This window comes from Anticarsia gemmatalis, chromosome 7 (assembly GCF_050436995.1).
Source record: "Anticarsia gemmatalis isolate Benzon Research Colony breed Stoneville strain chromosome 7, ilAntGemm2 primary, whole genome shotgun sequence".
Lineage (NCBI taxonomy): Eukaryota > Metazoa > Arthropoda > Insecta > Lepidoptera > Erebidae > Anticarsia > Anticarsia gemmatalis.
In genome coordinates this window covers 6,960,874-6,978,602 of record NC_134751.1, presented here as the reverse complement: position 1 = coordinate 6,978,602, position 17,729 = coordinate 6,960,874, and the positions used below count along the sequence as shown (strand labels likewise).

Below are 17,729 nucleotides of genomic sequence, written 5' to 3'. Positions count from 1 at the left end.
ATTTCTTATCTTTTTATGAACGCACCTTAATTTGACGTCATATCGTACCACCTTCTTTCTTTCTTTTGATTGGTCCAGTTATATCATCAGACAAATGTCAAACGCAATGGTTACTAATGCCAAAAAACGTAAACAAGTGTATTATTATTGTGAAATTTTACGTTTTTAAATTAATTGTTACTTAAATGGACCCTAAAATGGAGCAGGACGATCCATTTATGAATTCAAATGTGTTTAATGTCAATGACATCGCTGAAATAGAAGGTAAGAGCCATATTATATTTGGTTAGAATCCGCTTTGATTTTGTGTCGCAAATAAGTGAGTAATTTGTTTTGATTTAAGATTTTCTCAGTGGTTGTGATGGAGATTTTATGAGGACATTAGAAGATGAGCTATCGCGTGTGGATAACGATCCTCTACTGCTCAGTGTTGACACAAAAGTTAAGAGCGAATCTGTAACCCAACCCCAAATCTCACCATGCTACAATCCTACTGGAAACCCTATGGTGTCACAATACACGCACAGACCCAAGGCGCAGCCAGTAACCACTCCGCAAGTGAAGAGTAGTCCCGTTCAAGGGGTGTATGGTAGAGAGGAAAGCTATAATTTGCAGATCAGTGAAAGCACACCATTGCCTGACGTGACTCAGCATGGGCACAACAGAATACCGGCACAAACCCCCATGATTGTGCAGCAGGTGGTCCAAAGCCCACTCTATGTAAATCTGGCTCCTACTAGTGTCCAGCAGATTCAGGATGGTAGAGGATCATTATTGCAGTTAGATGGAGGGACTCCAGTGAATCATCCAAGTAAACCAAAGCCTGCACCTAACCAACCTCTCTTGATACAAAACAATGCTAAGGGAATGACTCCACTCATCATAAAAACTTCTGATGCAAGTTTTTCTCCAGTTGTGTTGCAACCAAATATTATTAATCCGGAGACTCAAACCTTCATGTACACAAGTGCTCCAGTACAAGGTAAACATAATTTATTGTTTGTGTCCAAAGTCTAAGTTATTATCTGATTATAGCTATCACAAGAGTCTGATGAGTTGTCATTAACATGTGTCTGATGTTTATTGCATCAGAAAACCAAAAACTTGTTTTTCAACTATCTCAATAATTTGGCATTAATAATGTTGAAAATTATCAAATAAATCCATGAAAAAATATGATAATGATTATTTTGCATATTTCAGGAGCTACGCAAGGAATCATTACAAACACGAAAGCTAACAATGAGAGTAGACCGATACACACATTCTTTACAAGCAACAGTGGCCCTACCCTTCTCACTGGAATACCAGTTGTACTTGATGGTGGTGAAAAAATTGCTTTAAGTCAGGCCCCAAATATGGGTGGTGTGCCTAAAGTAAAAGAAGTGAAGCGAAGTGCCCACAATGCTATTGAGCGACGCTATCGAACTAGTATTAATGATAGAATAGTGGAATTGAAGAACATGCTGGTTGGGGAGGAAGCTAAAGTATGTATTTCATTCATTTAAACTCATGTGTTAACTTTGTAGGAATTCCCATGAGTCATTTTTCTTAGAATTGCTATGTGTTATGTATTTGGTAGGTGTGCTCTGCAATTATTTTATATTTAAGTTTTGCTCCCAATTACTTCTAGTTTATAATTATATACCAACATATTTTCATTAAATACTTTTTTACACATATTTTTATTCAAGTAAGATTTGATAAAATTATTTATGATACAGATACTATCAATAGATGCATTCATGAATGGTACCAAAAGTATATTTATATAATCACATGATTAACACTGCATGTGTTTATCATGATATTATGATGCAACAATGATGTAATAGAATGACTTGTTTGTTGTTGGAACAAACAACTTTCATTCAGCAATCTACTTCACCCTAATTTTATGCTAACCTAAACTTATCTAATCATTATTAGAAAATATTATAGATCTGCAACAGTAGAGAGCCTAGGCATAAACAATTTATCTAAGTTGTATTTAATAATTCTGTGAATTTTAATAACAAACTGACCGCTATTATATAGCTGCCTGTGGGTTGCTAAAATTTAATTTTTGTATACCTATACTACCTCCAAATCTTGTGTACAAGATATTCTGCTTAAAATTAAATTTGCTTTAAAATTAAACATGTAAATATTATTTCAATATTTCAAAGAATATACTACTCCTATTAGGAATGCCAAACAACATTATAGAAACTTGAAATTTCTAGTTGAACAAATCAGCAATTTTACGTAAAACGATCGAATACATCAAGTACCTGCAGAATCAAAATACTCGCTTGAAGCAAGAGAACATGGCACTAAAACTGGCCTTCCAGAAGTCTGGAGTGAAAGAACCACAGTTTGATGTTACTTACACACCTCCGCGTAGCGATATCTCGTCACCTTCGAGCTCACCACACGGATTTGATAGTGATTCACCATCATCGCCCGAGTTTAAGGTAAGTGATAGAATACGGTGCTGTTTAGTACAATATCTTCTTGTGAGAAAGCAATCAATTGATCTTTAAATGGATTCACGCAAATGGCAGTAGTTTATACATAGAGCTTTGTGTTCTAATTCGTTATATTATAAGATATTAAATCTTTCATTTGCATTTTATACTGAATAACGTTAAAGTTACGACTAAAAATTTTACTTCAATATAAATAATTTTGAAAATGTTTAAATTTTGAATTAAATGGTAATAAGCTCGCCCTCTATTACATGGGACTAACGTCGTTAGTGGCGAAACGTAGGGTATTTCATACACCGCCTACATCTTCGGGTACAACAGGAGTGATATTATGTACTTATATAATTATGTTACTTTAAATTTCAATTGTTTTATGTTTACAGGTGGAAGATAAATATTCAACGAAAATCGTAATGGGAATGGGTGATCACTCGCGATTAGCGCTATGCGCTTTCATGGTCGGACTGATTGCTTTCAACCCATTCAGTACGTTCTTTGGCAACTTCATGTCTGAGTCGTATGTTACGGACTTCTCCGCGAGAGTGGACCAGAGGAAAATACTGGCTGATAATGATTTTGGTAAAGATTTCATCAGTATATAATGAAACAACTTAAAAAATACTCTTAATTTTTTACTTCTTCTAAAGCCCTCTCTACGCGTCGATAGATGCATCTGCAGATGTGTGGCCATCCGGCTTACTCTTGACACAATCGAATTCGTGTTCGATTCAATTCCTAACTAGCGCATGATTGAACGCTCGTTTTAAATTGAAACTAATAGGATTGTTTGACGTAGATTATTTTTATTTTTAAACCAATTTTTGAACACGCGCTAGTTTGAAATTAAAACCTACGATTTGACACTTGTTTGATCCAATGAAATTAGATTTTTGACTGATACTCTCGGGAGTAAGCCTGCAGTTCATGGAAATTCATTTGCATCAGCGAGTGTCCGTGGACGCATCTATCAACGTGTAAAGGAAGCTTTAAACGAATAAGATTCTAATGAGAATTTCGTCACCATTTTGTAGGTTCTACTGGAGTATCGTGGGGAACTTGGCTGTTCACAACCTTCTTCATATACTTCGTGAACTTCATTGTACTTGGTGGTTGTCTTGTCAAGCTACTTGTCTACGGTGATTCAGTCCCGAAGTCCCAGTCAAAAGAAGCCGGCCTTTTCTATAAACACAAACGACAAGCTGATAACTTTCTTAAAAAGGTAAAAAAACAATTAAATCTAATCGCGAAAACTCTAGGGCCTTTCAAACCGATCGACCGATAAACATTGCGTTCATTTTACTATATAAAATTTTTAGAGACTATTTTTTAAATGGTATAAATAAGGTATCATTACTATTCGTTACTTTAAGACTCGTTGTGCATCTTGGTATTACGTGGTACGTCGCGATAAATACAAAACGTTAGCTCTTAAATGGTAACTTATAAAAACTAGTGTTAAGTTTAGGACGATAGTATTCATAACTCATATAATATTTTCAGGGTGATCTGACGAACGCACGACTAGAGTTACACCGGAGTTTGGCAATATGCGGCAAAAGCGTCCAGGGTGGCGTGGAAGGACGTGCCAAGTATCCGGCACTTATAGCGGCTGTACTGCGGCAGTTCTTGCAGAGATTACCTTTTGGCGCCTTCTTAGCTCGACGGGCTGGCGATCTGTGGAGTGATAGGTGAGACATAAGAAAAAAGGAATTGTGTAATGTGTGTCCTTAACTCACTAAAGAGAATTCAATCATAAAACTCGAAATGAAGACTGGTTTTATACGGGTCATTTTTAGCTTTAAAGAATATGGTAGAAATATTTAACAGGAAATCTAGTTATCAACCTAATCTACTTTTACTTCGTCTTACCTGTAACATGATTGAGCATTAGGAGAACGAAATTTGACGTTCTGAAACTATACTACTTTAATATTAACAATATGTGAGTTGACACTTTTTGTTCTCTTTGACTTATTCCTGTATTTTTTATAAAGTCCTTCAAGAAGAGCAACACAGCACTGGGCCGCCGAAGTTTCAGCCGTATCCCACCGACTGGCGCAACTCGAGATTCTCTCAAGTCACAGTGGTCGAAGTGAACGCGTGCTCCTGGCGCTCCAAGCGGTCAACCTCGCCGAAGTGACTGGCAACAAACAACTATTGGCTGATACTTATGTTACCGCTGCGTTGGTGTTTAAGGACTATATGCCTAAGTTTGGAAACTGGTTGTGTGGGTGAGTGTTTATATCGGTATGTTATGGTACTGAAAAGCTAGTCAAGCTTAGTGTAGGAAGCTTGGCTATTTTGCTATTGACGGAAGGATATATCTCCTGACTTGTATTATATCCTTCATTCAGTAGTCCTACATAGAAATCACAGTTATCAATTTCCATTTGCATTTAGTCTCTAGGTATTTTTTTCGTTAAAATAGACATAAAATTCACATGGGCCTGAGTCGCTAGTTACGGGCTATTATAATTTCTTTTGCTTCTCCAATTTTCCGTTACATTAATCAGTAACAAGCGTGTATGGTGCAGGTACTACCTGCGCTCGTGCCGCGCGTGGTGCTCGGCGGCGCTGTCGGAGTGGCCGCTGCGCCTGCGCTGGGCGGGCAGCGAGCGCGGCGGGCGCTGGCTGCGCGCGCGCCGCTGGACCTACGAGCGCCGCCCGCCGCCCGCGCAGCTCTTCTGCCGCCTGCCCGACCCCGCCGACCCGCTCGCATACGCCATGAGGGTAACACTTATGTCTATGAAATGATTATGTCCTCCTAGCCGAATGTCTGCTAAGGGGATGCAACTCTGCTAGTTTATGTTTAATGTCCTTGCGTGCGCACAATAACGGGTACACTCTTAATACACTTCACATACATTATATCAACCACATAGCCCAGTGTTAATGGTAATGGACATGAGCGGTGACACGTCAAGCGATGGCTTGACGTGCTCTTCGGGGAGCAGAGTTAAACACACTATAGTTAAAACACATTAGGTATAATAGAATCTCCATGATCCATCTCCCATCGATTTTCTCAGGATGTACTTTTACACTATTCAGAATTTTCTAATCCAAAACTTGCATATTCGCACCAAGATCTAGTTTTTGAAAAAAAGTTAGCACACTTCTCAAACTCATTCCTGTCTGTTGTATTTCAGGCTTACCATCTAGAACTTCTTCAAAAAGGTCTTCAAATGCTCCTGTGCGCTGACGAACGTAGTAACACTCGTGACGTGCTCGAACTGATCAAGCTGATTACTGATGACGTTTCTACTGTCGCACCGCATCATACAGGTTGGCAATAACTTTAACAAAAAAATTACTAGGTTACCAAGCTTTTTCCAGATGTACTATACTACTTAACAAAATTATATGAGTTATTCAGTACAATAAACGTGCCTAAAGCTTAGGTAAATATTTAAGTAGAGTAAAAAAAAGTGGTAGTTTTTAAACTGCATACACTATAGCAAAAGCAAACGAATGTCAAGGGTTTGAATGCTGCCAATTAGCTTGCGTACTGTGTGGCACTTAAATAAATAATTCTGGATGGCGCGGACTAAATACGTAACGAAGAGAAATCTAAATTAGTTTTTGCGAACTTTACTAATTTCTAAGATACATGACTACCACATAATTACCTTATGATATTCTTTAGGTTGCTGGGATCCGGTGATGGAATGGTGGGCGAACATCGTTGGTGTCGCGGCGACGTGGTTGCTCGCCGACACTGGCAAGGCGATTGAGATCGGCGACCGTCTGAACATGCTGCCTGAACCACTCGCTAATTGTGAAGACCCTCTGCCGGGGTAAATAGATGCTTATCACTATCTTTACTTACCTGAAACCTCGTTTGATTTGGATCAGCGACAAAATCAAAGATTCTCATAATGTTCTTTGTCACAGACTTCTATCTATGCACTATTTATATCAAAACTATTACTATGAATATCAAAGTGCCAGGTGCGTCTAAAACCAGGTCAGCAACAATATTCAATTATATTGATTACCAATTACCATTCAACATGTCTAATTAACAATGAGAAGATTCTCATACGTGCGAAAACTTAGAAATTCTAGTCGCGCTTGTGTTTATAAAACAAAAGTGTATAGTTTATAGTTGTTGTATTAATAACTATTGTCTTTCATAGCATAAACATTATTGGATGAAAATATAGCTATTGTACTATTATACGTAGGGCACTGCATATGGCATACAAAAGCCGTCGCGGACTGTTGAGCCTCGCTCAGTGTCGAGATGAAGATTCCTTCCAACGGACGGCCGAGACCATACTCAAGGTACGTGAATGTATTTATATTTCATTCAATTAGCTGATTAGAAAAACATTATTCAGTGAGTGACGAAGCTGATAAATATATTAATATTCTATTTACAAAATATTTAGGGTGTGTTTAAAAAAAAAAAACTGACTGGACATTTATACAGAAAACAGTGAAATATTATATTATTGCAAATGATGACCAAGACACTGGTGGACTTGTGTATGGACTAGGTGTGGTAACGCAATTAAACTTTCTTTGATTGCGTAATTTGTTACGATCATCGTAAGTGTTATGCAAACTTAAGTAAGAAAATCGCTCGTGTTTTGAGCCCGTGAACACCTGCGCCAGCTGGGTAGGGCACTCCTAGTTGGTACACGTGCAAGGGTATTTATTGTAACATACTAATATGAGTTACCATTTTAATTTAAAAATATGATGTGAAATTCTCAAAGACAATATCATTTTGTATTCGTTATAAACGTATATTTCTGCTTTTGATTAGAATCATAACGTATCCAATATAGACTTACGCATAATAACTAAACCAATTCAAATGTGTTTATATTATTGTCTTGACAATTGTTACTAATCTACCATGTTTATATTTCAGGTATGCGACATCGCGGGCACCAGATTAGCTGATTCATTGGCTTATTACTGCTGCCGAAAACCTACACAACTCATGTTGGTAAGTATACAAAATAAATTAGTTGTTTTTTTATTATTTTTTTATTACATATTTTTTTTATAATTTATTGCATGTTATATTATGATTTTGATATGCTTATTTCAGTTTTTCTTTTGAAGGAGTTTGAAGATTTTATATGACTATTACGGGAGTGCATTGTAGTTGCATTGCACTGGTTATAACGAGTTGTGCAATATTACTACAAGGCAAATCTCGCATTAGTTGCATCCGACACGTGGAAGCTGTTTTATTTGCATGGTTTTACTTTTTATTCATTATTTTTTTTATTTGTTTAAGAATATGTTATCCATTTTATGTTAAGTAGGTATAGTTTTCTTGTATTTGTAGTTATTGTTTGTAAAATGCTCTGTTATTTAGATTGAAAAATGAGCACAGCAATCGTGAAATCATCTGCTTCAGTTACATTTATATGTTTACGATTGTTGTACTTAGGGTTAGTTCTACGGCTTATGAAATAGTTTTGGGTAATCTATTCGATTGATACAGTGACCTCTTGATAAGCTAACCGAAACTTAGAAGTGGTAAAATCTGAATAAATAGAATAATAGATAGTTATATATTATAATTAATTTAAAATAGAGCGACGTGTTACAGTTGTTAGTTGCGCCTAAAATATTGTATCAAAAATAACCTGTTATAATGTGTTGTGTAGTTGATGCAAGTGCTGTGCTGCGATTGGGTGCTGGAAGTCCGCGCGGGAGTGTGGGAGGCGAGTACGTCGGTCGCGGAGGGTCAAAGCCGGCCCGCGCCGCACGCTCAACTGCGAGCCTTCCAACGTGACTTGCACTCACTGCGAAGACTATCGCAGAATCTACCGGTATGTATAGGCTTTTAATTTACTTACATGTATTCGACTTTTTTAGTCGCAAAAATGGTAGATTGTTGCGCTAAAGCACATGATGGTAGTGTATGGTTTGTGGTTCTCGAGGACAGAGCGAAATGGAGGAAAAGGATTAGGACCCCAATACAATATGTGATACGAAATATATAATAAGAAAAAGAGAGAGGGTTCATTACTTAATCAACTGCTATGCTCGCACATACCTTTTCATTTCTAGAAGCAATCTTCGAGTGCTTTATAGCAAGATATCCTGTGTTCAAAGTATTGATAAATAACTAATAGGTTTTGTTAACATGTAGTGACTCAAGTAATATGTTTTTTTCCAGTGGGTAACGTCTCGAGTGTTCCTGCAATCGGCGGTGTGCCGTATGATGGCTGGCGCAGCGCCACGTCGCACGCAACAGTTGCTGGATGGAAGTCTACGACCAAGATTCAATCGGTCCTCTATCATCTGTGGAAAAGGTATGTCACCTAAATTATGTTGTAGTAATCAGAGCCAAAAGCATTGTGAATTCGGCAAGACTCGCTAACAAAACCAAACAAGTATCCTTTTAATACTTCTTTTTTATCCTTTAGTACTTATGTAATAATTATATTCTGTGGTGATTTTCAGAACGAGCCTTGGAAGGAGGTGGTGGTGACGGAGAGCGTGCAGTAGCGCTGTACATGGCATGTAAGCACCTGCCGGCCGCTGTTCTCGCGGCACCGGGCGAGCGCGCCGGTATGCTGGCACAGGCCGCCGCCACTCTACAGAAGATAGGCCATCGCAGCAGACTACCACACTGTTACCATCTCATGAAGTCCATCGGAACAATGCCCTCGGCCCCCTGAACAAAACCGCCTTTTTAATTTTTACTACTATTTTACCTATACACGCGTGAATAAAATTCATTCGCCTTGATCGAAATATTTAATTTTAATACACGAAATTTGTTTTACCAAAGATGTTGTTTTATTTTTAAGTATTAATCATGTGTTTCCCCTACTGCCTACCTACTTTTATACACAGACAGAGCTACATCTTTGGAAAGGCTTAATGTCAGGAACATAGCGAGTGATAATGAATTGAGGCTACTATTCGTTTTTATTCTGTCTGTACATCAAGAGTAATTCTCCAGATCTTTCATATTTCATAATTATCTAAAAACTTTGGTTACCTAATCCTATTTTAGGGTTTAGTAGTATTACACGCATTATAAGATTACAAGAAGCATATTGATTTACCAAAGAAAAGAATTTATAATATTTTTTAAAGCAAAGACAAAAGTCTATGGTCGCAAAGTCGCATCAAGTGTCAACGATAATAATTTCTAAATGTCACTGTCAGTGTCAACAAGCTGGATAAATATCGTATCAATGCTAATGTTATGGTTATTTGAATTGGAAATATAAATAGAAGTTGGATCAATATAGTACTGTAACCGGTGAAATAAAGAAATGATACCTACCCTGTAAATACAATTGCACACTTTTTGTTTTACGAGCCCAGAAAGTTTTGTTTCCGAAGTAATAACAATGGTAAGTGCGCGACTTCCCACTCGTATTGATTTATAGTGCACCTGTCGCTTTGTGTTTATTTTCATTTAGTGCTATTACCTTTAACCCCTTTCATCCCGACAAACTATGTTTAAGTTGTTCCGTGTCATTGGTAAAATGCCATTATAATACATCAGCTACATCAATCATACCCTTCTTCAAATTTCAGGCAACTGCTGTGGCTAACGTTCAAAAGAAGGCAGTAGGTGCCAATAATGCAGGCGTTCGAAAGAAGTCTGGGCCTAAGTTTGAACTAACAGAAGAACAGCGAAGAGATATCAAAGAAGCATTTGATCTCTTTGATACAGAGAATACAGGGAAAATAGACACAAAGGAATTAAAGGTTGCTATTCGAGCTCTTGGATTTGAGCCTAAAAAAGAAGAAATTAAAAAGATGATAGCAGAAATTGACAAGGGAGATGGCAAAGTGTCATTTGAAGACTTTCTTGAACTGATGACTGTTAAAATGGCTGAAAAGGATACTAAAGAAGAGATTATGAAAGCATTTAAACTTTTTGATGATGATGAAACTGGTTGGTATCAATAATCATTTTTAGCCCATTAAACCCCTATGTTAATGTTTTAATTTTACATCAAATTGAACCACAGTATTAGTGAAGGGGCAAGTTCTATTCTACTGGTATGAATTTGATAAAATTACAATAAGAAATATATAAAGAATGACTATTATTTCGGATTTCATGTTATTTTACAGGTAAGATATCATTTAAGAATTTAAAGAGAGTGGCAAAGGAACTCGGCGAGAACTTGACTGATGAGGAACTGCATGAAATGATAGACGAGGCTGACAGGGATGGAGACGGAGAGATAAACCAGGAAGAGTTTCTGCGCATCATGAAAAAGACAAGCCTCTACTAGATCTCAGGGCCTATTACTTATAAGGTGCACTAAAAACTATTTACAACAGCGAATATTCTAAGTAAATAGTATAACTTTCTTGTTTCTGTATGTTTTGTTTGAGCACACAAGATTTTTTTGAACACTAGAATGTATTGCAGCTATGTGTTCCTTGAATAGTTAACTATATTAGTATCAAATCAATATAGTATATGAATGAACTTTTGTCTATTAAAAGTTTAGCGTTGTTGTTCATCTGACTAACATCACATTTTCAAGTTTACTTCAGTTTTTACTTGTAATGTTATAATGACACATTAAAATATCAATGTCTAAAAAATACTGGGAGTTATCATAGCATATCTTGGAATTAAATCTAAGTGTATCATGTGTCAATAATTTCAATGATCTTAAAATGTTATTGTACAGGGATTATGATTAAAAAAGGTTACATAAAATTATGCACATTGTTATAGCCATGACAGTTTAACATGTGAAAGATCAATTATTCATTTCATAAGGCATGTATGTTTCTGTTGTTACACACAGCATTGCATTTTCTTTTCTTAGTTTGTAGGAACTATTCAACATGAGAAGTTATAGAGATCTGTATTTTGTAGTTAGTTTAATTTAATTTTATTGAGCCAACAAGAGCTTGTAGTCAAGCTTCAGCAAGCAATTGTACTTAAATGTAATGCACAATTATTCACTTTTATTTTGTAAGGATATGAATAGTCTATCTAAGTATAAATGTGGTCATTTAAAATGAATGTTGCAGTATTATAAAGGAAACTAAAACGAGAATGTTATGAATATAAAGTAGAAACTTTATTTTTACATTCCAGAAATATATCTTATTGATAAATGTTATACAAAAAATGTTTTGAATGAGTTTAGCCCATTATAAGATTATTGTTCTTATTTCTAAATTGTCACAATAATGTAAGTACTTCTTAACAATAAGTCTTTTACTGATTACTGATTTTTTATCGTTGCATTATAAATGTTCTACCTCACATTGATTTTACCAAACTTACAGTTTTGCCAAAGCACATTCTTTATGAGTGTTTTTATTTAATTAAATCTAAGAAATATTACAAGCTATGTTTGTTTTTTTCTAGTATAATGACATGTTTTCATCACCTGTTTTCAAAATATGGCTTGGAGAATAATATAAAATATCAAAAGATATGCAAGTATAAGCCCAACATACATATTAAAATTACATGATCTAACCTAACACAGTACACAATTTGAGTAATGCATAGTAAGTTATCAAGCATCCTATTCTTATCACATTATTACCAGTTCAAGAGGTGATTGTTCTAAGAACCGAGTTCAATGTCTTACACTGATTTCATAATGTTTAGGTATAGATAAAATTTTACAATCAGTGTCTTTTTATAAAAACAACCTCTAATCTAAAAAATTTATTCTTTAAATGTGCCACATAACCAGTAAGCTACAACAAATAAGCAATTAAACACCAAACATACAAAACTTCTCTTAACATTGATAAACTATGCTTAACTATGAATCTCAAATGCTGTGTTACATCAGCCTTGAGTATATACTTTTTTCTAGCTACATAAAAATACTAATATACTTGTACAAAAAATAAAAGCTGTGATCAGTAGAGATGCTATAGTTCTCTAAACACACTGACATTGTTCTCTTCTTATTTACGAATTCTTTCAACCACACCACCTTCTGGTTGGCCAAAGAAGGCTTTATAGCACATGTTAACAAATAAACCAGTTTCCACAACTCCAGGTATCAAATTCAATTCTTGATTAACTAGCTCCCAGTTCAAATTCTGGTCAGTGAATAACCAGTCAAGGATGAAGTTACCATTGTCTGTCACCACAGGTCCTGCTTTAGCAATAGCTTTGCGCAACTCCGTCTTCCCACCAAATCTTGCTTCAATTTTCTGCTTGACAGGAACATAAGCCATTGGCACAACCTCAATTGGTATACCTTTTTTATACCGATCTCCTAGTTTGGTAGAGTCCTTTGTATAGTCGGCAATTACTATAAGTAACTTGGAGCAGGACGCGACGATTTTCTCTTGCAACAAGCATCCACCGCCACCTTTAATAAGTACCATATTACTGTCTACTTCGTCGGCTCCGTCGATAGTTACATCGATTACCGGGTGAGTATCGAGCTCGGCTAGTTTTAGGTTATGTTTGTTGATCAACCCTTTGGCTTGGAATGATGTAGGCACACAGGTCACCTTCAAGTTTTCTGTTTCGGCGCGTTCTGCTAATCGTTGCACTGCATAAATTACCGTTGAACCACTTCCTATGCCGACAACCATATTATTTTGTATAAAATTATCGACTGCTTGAATTGCAGCAGCTTGCTTAGCTTCTTCTAAAGACATTTTCACGTTTGTGCTTCGAAGCCGGCTAAATATTCCAACAGAAACAGTGCGCTTCAAAACTGACGGTGTCAATATTTTAAGCAACATGCATTAACGTTATAATTAGATGACCCGTAAGGTATTATATATAATAATATAGTAGTAGCCCAGTCGCTATATCACGCACGCACGTCTTGTAAAATACAGAAACACGCGCAACGATTGATTGTTTTGTAAAATTGACATTGACGGTTGACACTCTCGACAGTTGAGGTAGATGTCAGCGAATCCGTTAATGTTGCCAGTTCAATAAATTGTAAGTTATTCATAGTAGATAGTTTTTTCTCACACTATTGTCCAATGATTTAAGAATTTGGGACATTAGTGCTCCGCATGCTTATACAGCTGACGGTGGCCTATTTGATTGGTAGGCAGCTTAATCTTGGCAATATACACAATGATTAATTAGGTATCTGTACTAATATTATAATGCTGAAGAGTTTGTTTGTTTGTTTGTTTGAACGTGCTAATCTCAGGAACTGCTGGTGCGAATGGAAAAAATCTTTTACTGTTGGATAGCCTATTTATTGAGGATAACATCACGCCACGACCAACAGGAGCAGAGTTGCAGTAAAAAATGTTACAAAAACGGGGAAAAATATGATCTATTCTCTCTTATGTACAACAAGCAAAGTTGCGCGAGTCAGTCAGTGTGAAGAGAACCTATCTTTTATCCTAGACTTTTAATGAATAATTAACAAAACTTTTAACTGCTCTTTATAAGAGCGTTATATATTGCGTTGCATTTTGATCTAGGTACCTACAAATGAAGATTCAGTCTATATTGCTAAAACACAATATACACATATATGGTCTTGTTCTGAGATGATACCTAAAAAATCTATAAGTAGATGAAAAAGAATAAACAAAGATAAATTACATCAAAACAGTATAAGTAGATCTGTAATATCAAAACTTATGTCATTAAAAAATAAAGTACAAAAAATATGGCATTAAATGCTGGCTTTTAGTTAGTTTTTTTATAATTTCAACTAATTTACGACTCCACATCAATTTCATTTGAAAGGTTCCTCAAATCTTCAATTAAAGTGTCTTGGTCTTGCAAAAGTTTCTGTACAGTGGTTAAATGAGAAGTCAGGTCTAAATTTCTCATGTCGTTATGAATTGAGTGGTTTTTAATACGTATTTGAGTCATCGTCAAGTTTGTAATACTCTGTCGATGACCTAACTGATATTCGGAACGAACAACACCCATCATATTTGTAAAATTTCGTTGTGACATACTACTTCTTTTTTCTCGTTTATGTTTGATACTGTAACTATCATTGTTCCTTAACTGTTCTGAAGTTGATTTTAAATTCTTTTCCAAGATTTGGAGCTTACTGTTTAGGAATCTGTTCTTTTGCTCAAGTTGCGAGCATTTTTCCAGCTGATTACAGTAGTCGGCATAGTACTGGCCACAATAAATTATAATGTTTTGTAATTTTTCTAAAATAGGAGTATTTTCCACTATTTCAACTTGTGGTTTCAGTAAATTGCGATACCCAATTTCGATGAAATTATTAAAACTTTGCAGTTTATCGCGTAGTGCTTGGTTTTCTGCTTGTAGCTTAATGCTTATTTCAGATGTCGCCTTTTGCTTTTTCATTAAGTCCCAATATTGATTTCTTGCATAGTTCAATTGGTTGTTGAGTGACGCAGTTTCAACTTCCTTAGCCGATGACAATGTTTTAGCAACAGCTAGGAAATTAAATAAAAGTTATAGTAAGTACTATTATGGTTCAAAACTAGATCAATCTTCCTCAATATTGGAATAAATACAAACCGCATATTGTCCGTAAATTTCGCCTTAGTAGTCTAATGTTTTCGTTCTTTAACTTTAAAGTGCTTTTACATTTGACCAAACATCTTAGAACGTCTTCATTTTTTGTCGTTTCACTCGAACATTCCGAATCAGTTTGATATCTGTAACTATAAAAAGTGCATTTGTTTTAATTAGTAAATAACTTAACATAATTTTATCGTAAGTAAAATGATTCTTTCGACACAAAGTAACATTTCCAATATTTACTTTTGCATCTCGTTAGCAATGGCCGATAGAGCACATCGCATTTGCTCTACTTCTTTCTCATCTGCTGCACTCATATTGGGTTCCTTCAGATTTCAGCAGTTAATACAAATAAATAGGAAATTCAAAAATAAATATAAAAGTCTCTATCTCATTGTAAATTTTGTCACTCAGTAAATAATGGGGTATTTAATGACAGTTGACAACTAAAATTAAGTCTATAGTCTATCATCTACTTATTTAAAACATGCAGGTAAGTCAATGACCGATGATTATCTATACCATTTAATGCAAGTTACTATAACTAAACTAAATACAACCACTGATAATGTTTGTAAGTTGAAAAAGAACAGATTGTTTAAATTTCAATGGTATGCTGTCGCACGTTTTTTATTCGTGCTGAAACTGTAATCTGCTTTTAACACAACTTATATTCCACGTTTCCCTTTAATTTAATCTATCTGCCGCGAATCTCGAATGCTACATTTGTATCAGATAGTTACGTATCACGAGCAGACATTCAATACATTGTTATTATTAAGCCGGCGCATGTAGTGGTGTGCCAGCCAATTTTCCGCCAAACGCCCCGACGGCAAACGGCGATCCGGTATTTCGTTTGTTCGCGAGACAACCGCTTCGTGTGGTAACCATTTCACGCTCGATTTCGTCTCTACCACTAAAAATAGGGACATATCTTCCGAACGATCTATTATGTGGAATAAGAGAAAACGAAAATAAATGTTTTAGTGGGAATGAATATAAGGGATTCGATTGGGGTGTTCGATGAGCATACTGGTTTTATCGTATCAGGTACCCGATAAGTAGGTATATTCACCTGATTCATATCCTGAAATATCACGTTCTTATGTAGGTACCTACATATAATATTACAACCATACAATGCAAATAGAAATTTATTCGTTTTGCGGACCGCAATAGACTCTTCAACAGAATTAGCAGACACAGACCGCTTTACTATTGGGCAGATTGGCTTTAGGGGAAAGGAAAATCCAAACACATTTTCAAACCGATCGAGAGTAGGCGCATACATCATTAAGGCTGAAATTCAGGGTTTCCGTACCAAGAAAAATGCAATGAATAATAAAAAAATAAAGTTAGGGTGTTAAACAAATAACTTTTTAAAACTAAATACATTGTTTTTAAGAAATAAATGGTATAATATCTTGATACTAGTTGATACGTTTCTATAATTGCATGCTGTCTGTTTTGTATAGCACTCTTGTGTAATATTTCGGTAACAGAATAATTCGATATAGGTCCGTACGTGCTTGTCCAGAAGTATAGAGTTCGTGCATAATAAATAGAATACAATAATGGCACGTTTACATCCAAACTAATGTATCCCGGGATAAAGATTTTTAAGTTGAAACACAAACTACGCGTGTGTAAAGTTTTATCCAAAACCGTTCAGTCCATGGACAATTGCCTCGTGGAAATTAAGCCCAAGCCCGCCCCAGTCAATCAGACTATCAAATAAATATTTTTTTTATCTATCTTCATATATCTTAAAAAAAATACTGCCTCCGTGGCGCAGTGTTTTGGGTCGCCACGCCGTGGGTTCGATTCCCACACGGAACAATTATTTGTGCGATCCACAAACAATTGTTTCGGTTCTGGTTGTTCTTTGTGTCCGTTGTTTGTATGTTTGTAAAAGTCCCCGCGACACAAGAGCAATCCTTAGTGCGGGAGCTGTCTAATTTAAAGAAAAAAAAGGGGTTTCATTCTTGTTGAGAAAACAATGACGCTAGAACGCATGTATGTAGCGACTAAGCGACTCGTTTGACCAATGAGGTTATTTGAAATTAGACGCAGTGTAATTTGCGGTTACTGCCGCTTGTGTTTTCACTATCTATGTGCAGAGTTTATAAGCTCGTTTCTACCACAGACAGTTGTTTTAGATTTAGAAACGTACTTTAAGTTTTATTTCTTTATCTCATATACTTCATTACAAATGGGTTAGCCAACGTAAGTCAGGAGCAATCTAGTGGAGAAAATATCAATTAAAACCTACGCAAGGTCAAGAATTTAGTATTTTTTACTTCTTGCCATAAGGTGTACTCATGTAATATCACGCCTTGCACCCAAAGACAAGCAGAAACTAAAAATCGCCTGTTTCCAGAATCTCAGAAAATACTTTTACTGAATGAAGTAATTTCCAGAATATCCAGTACAAAGTAGTGATTTGTAGAATATAATCAATAAGCTTCCATTTCATCCCGATATTACACGTATACATACAAGTAGATACTTGATGAAGTAGCCGGTACGTTGAGGAGCTTATGTCGGCGTGGCACGGATATATCGAGTGCACGCCATTCACCCACTGGAATGAGCGTTATGCATTATTTGTCTACCACTACCGTAAACGATATATCCATTTCCCTGTACTAAATGTTTTCCAAAATATCATTTATCTGAGAAACTCCTATACGTAATATCACGCCTGTTATATTTATCAGCTGGTGTAGGCAGAGGTGTAACTGTATGAAATATACTCACGTTAAGCCATTAACAAAGTTAGTCCCATGTGATAGGGGGTGAGTCTGTTTGACATATACCGGGCACGT

The 17,729-nt window shown here is 36.0% G+C and overlaps 4 protein-coding genes across 4 annotated transcripts; 2 read left to right on the top strand and 2 right to left on the bottom strand.

Annotated features, from left to right (window-relative positions):
- Nucleotides 1-87: 87 nt before the first annotated feature.
- Nucleotides 88-9,236, top strand: SREBP (Sterol regulatory element binding protein). The gene is made up of 16 exons (XM_076116759.1): nt 88-264; nt 344-982; nt 1,204-1,487; nt 2,226-2,456; nt 2,855-3,050; nt 3,503-3,690; nt 3,972-4,159; nt 4,466-4,702; nt 5,006-5,201; nt 5,621-5,756; nt 6,118-6,268; nt 6,659-6,758; nt 7,354-7,431; nt 8,105-8,269; nt 8,620-8,755; nt 8,907-9,236. Exons 1-16 carry the CDS (start codon nt 186-188, stop codon nt 9,122-9,124), a joined length of 3,222 nt encoding a protein of 1,073 aa, XP_075972874.1. The 5' UTR covers nt 88-185; the 3' UTR covers nt 9,125-9,236.
- Nucleotides 9,237-9,621: 385 nt separating this feature from the next.
- On the top strand, nt 9,622-11,789 carry LOC142974437 (uncharacterized). The gene is made up of 3 exons (XM_076116761.1): nt 9,622-9,811; nt 9,999-10,362; nt 10,545-11,789. Exons 1-3 carry the CDS (start codon nt 9,809-9,811, stop codon nt 10,706-10,708), a joined length of 531 nt encoding a protein of 176 aa, XP_075972876.1. The 5' UTR covers nt 9,622-9,808; the 3' UTR covers nt 10,709-11,789.
- A 315-nt stretch (nt 11,790-12,104) lies between these two features.
- Nucleotides 12,105-13,315, bottom strand: Rpi (Ribose-5-phosphate isomerase). Its single transcript, XM_076116760.1, has one exon. The coding sequence runs from the start codon at nt 13,158-13,160 to the stop codon at nt 12,366-12,368; it is 795 nt and encodes a 264-aa protein (XP_075972875.1). The 5' UTR covers nt 13,161-13,315; the 3' UTR covers nt 12,105-12,365.
- A 405-nt stretch (nt 13,316-13,720) lies between these two features.
- Nucleotides 13,721-15,312, bottom strand: LOC142974172 (uncharacterized). Its single transcript, XM_076116336.1, has 3 exons — nt 15,145-15,312; nt 14,899-15,044; nt 13,721-14,813 (listed from the first exon to the last, which is right to left on the bottom strand). Exons 1-3 carry the CDS (start codon nt 15,216-15,218, stop codon nt 14,110-14,112), a joined length of 924 nt encoding a protein of 307 aa, XP_075972451.1. The 5' UTR covers nt 15,219-15,312; the 3' UTR covers nt 13,721-14,109.
- Nucleotides 15,313-17,729: the final 2,417 nt, after the last annotated feature.

Excerpts from the sequence above, each read along its gene's own strand:
- SREBP (XM_076116759.1), top strand. The coding sequence starts at position 186 with ATGGACCCTAAAATGGAGCAGGACGATCCATTTATGAATTCAAATGTG. Across the intron at positions 6,269-6,658 it reads TGTGAAGACCCTCTGCCGGG|GGCACTGCATATGGCATACA; the intron begins GTAAATAGATGC and ends TATTATACGTAG. Across the intron at positions 8,270-8,619 it reads GACTATCGCAGAATCTACCG|TGGGTAACGTCTCGAGTGTT; the intron begins GTATGTATAGGC and ends GTTTTTTTCCAG.
- LOC142974437 (XM_076116761.1), top strand. Across the intron at positions 10,363-10,544 it reads TTTTGATGATGATGAAACTG|GTAAGATATCATTTAAGAAT; the intron begins GTTGGTATCAAT and ends GTTATTTTACAG.
- Rpi (XM_076116760.1), bottom strand. The coding sequence starts at position 13,160 with ATGTTGCTTAAAATATTGACACCGTCAGTTTTGAAGCGCACTGTTTCT.
- LOC142974172 (XM_076116336.1), bottom strand. The coding sequence starts at position 15,218 with ATGAGTGCAGCAGATGAGAAAGAAGTAGAGCAAATGCGATGTGCTCTA. Across the intron at positions 15,045-15,144 it reads ATTGCTAACGAGATGCAAAA|TTACAGATATCAAACTGATT; the intron begins GTAAATATTGGA and ends CACTTTTTATAG. Across the intron at positions 14,814-14,898 it reads AAATTTACGGACAATATGCG|CTGTTGCTAAAACATTGTCA; the intron begins GTTTGTATTTAT and ends TTAATTTCCTAG.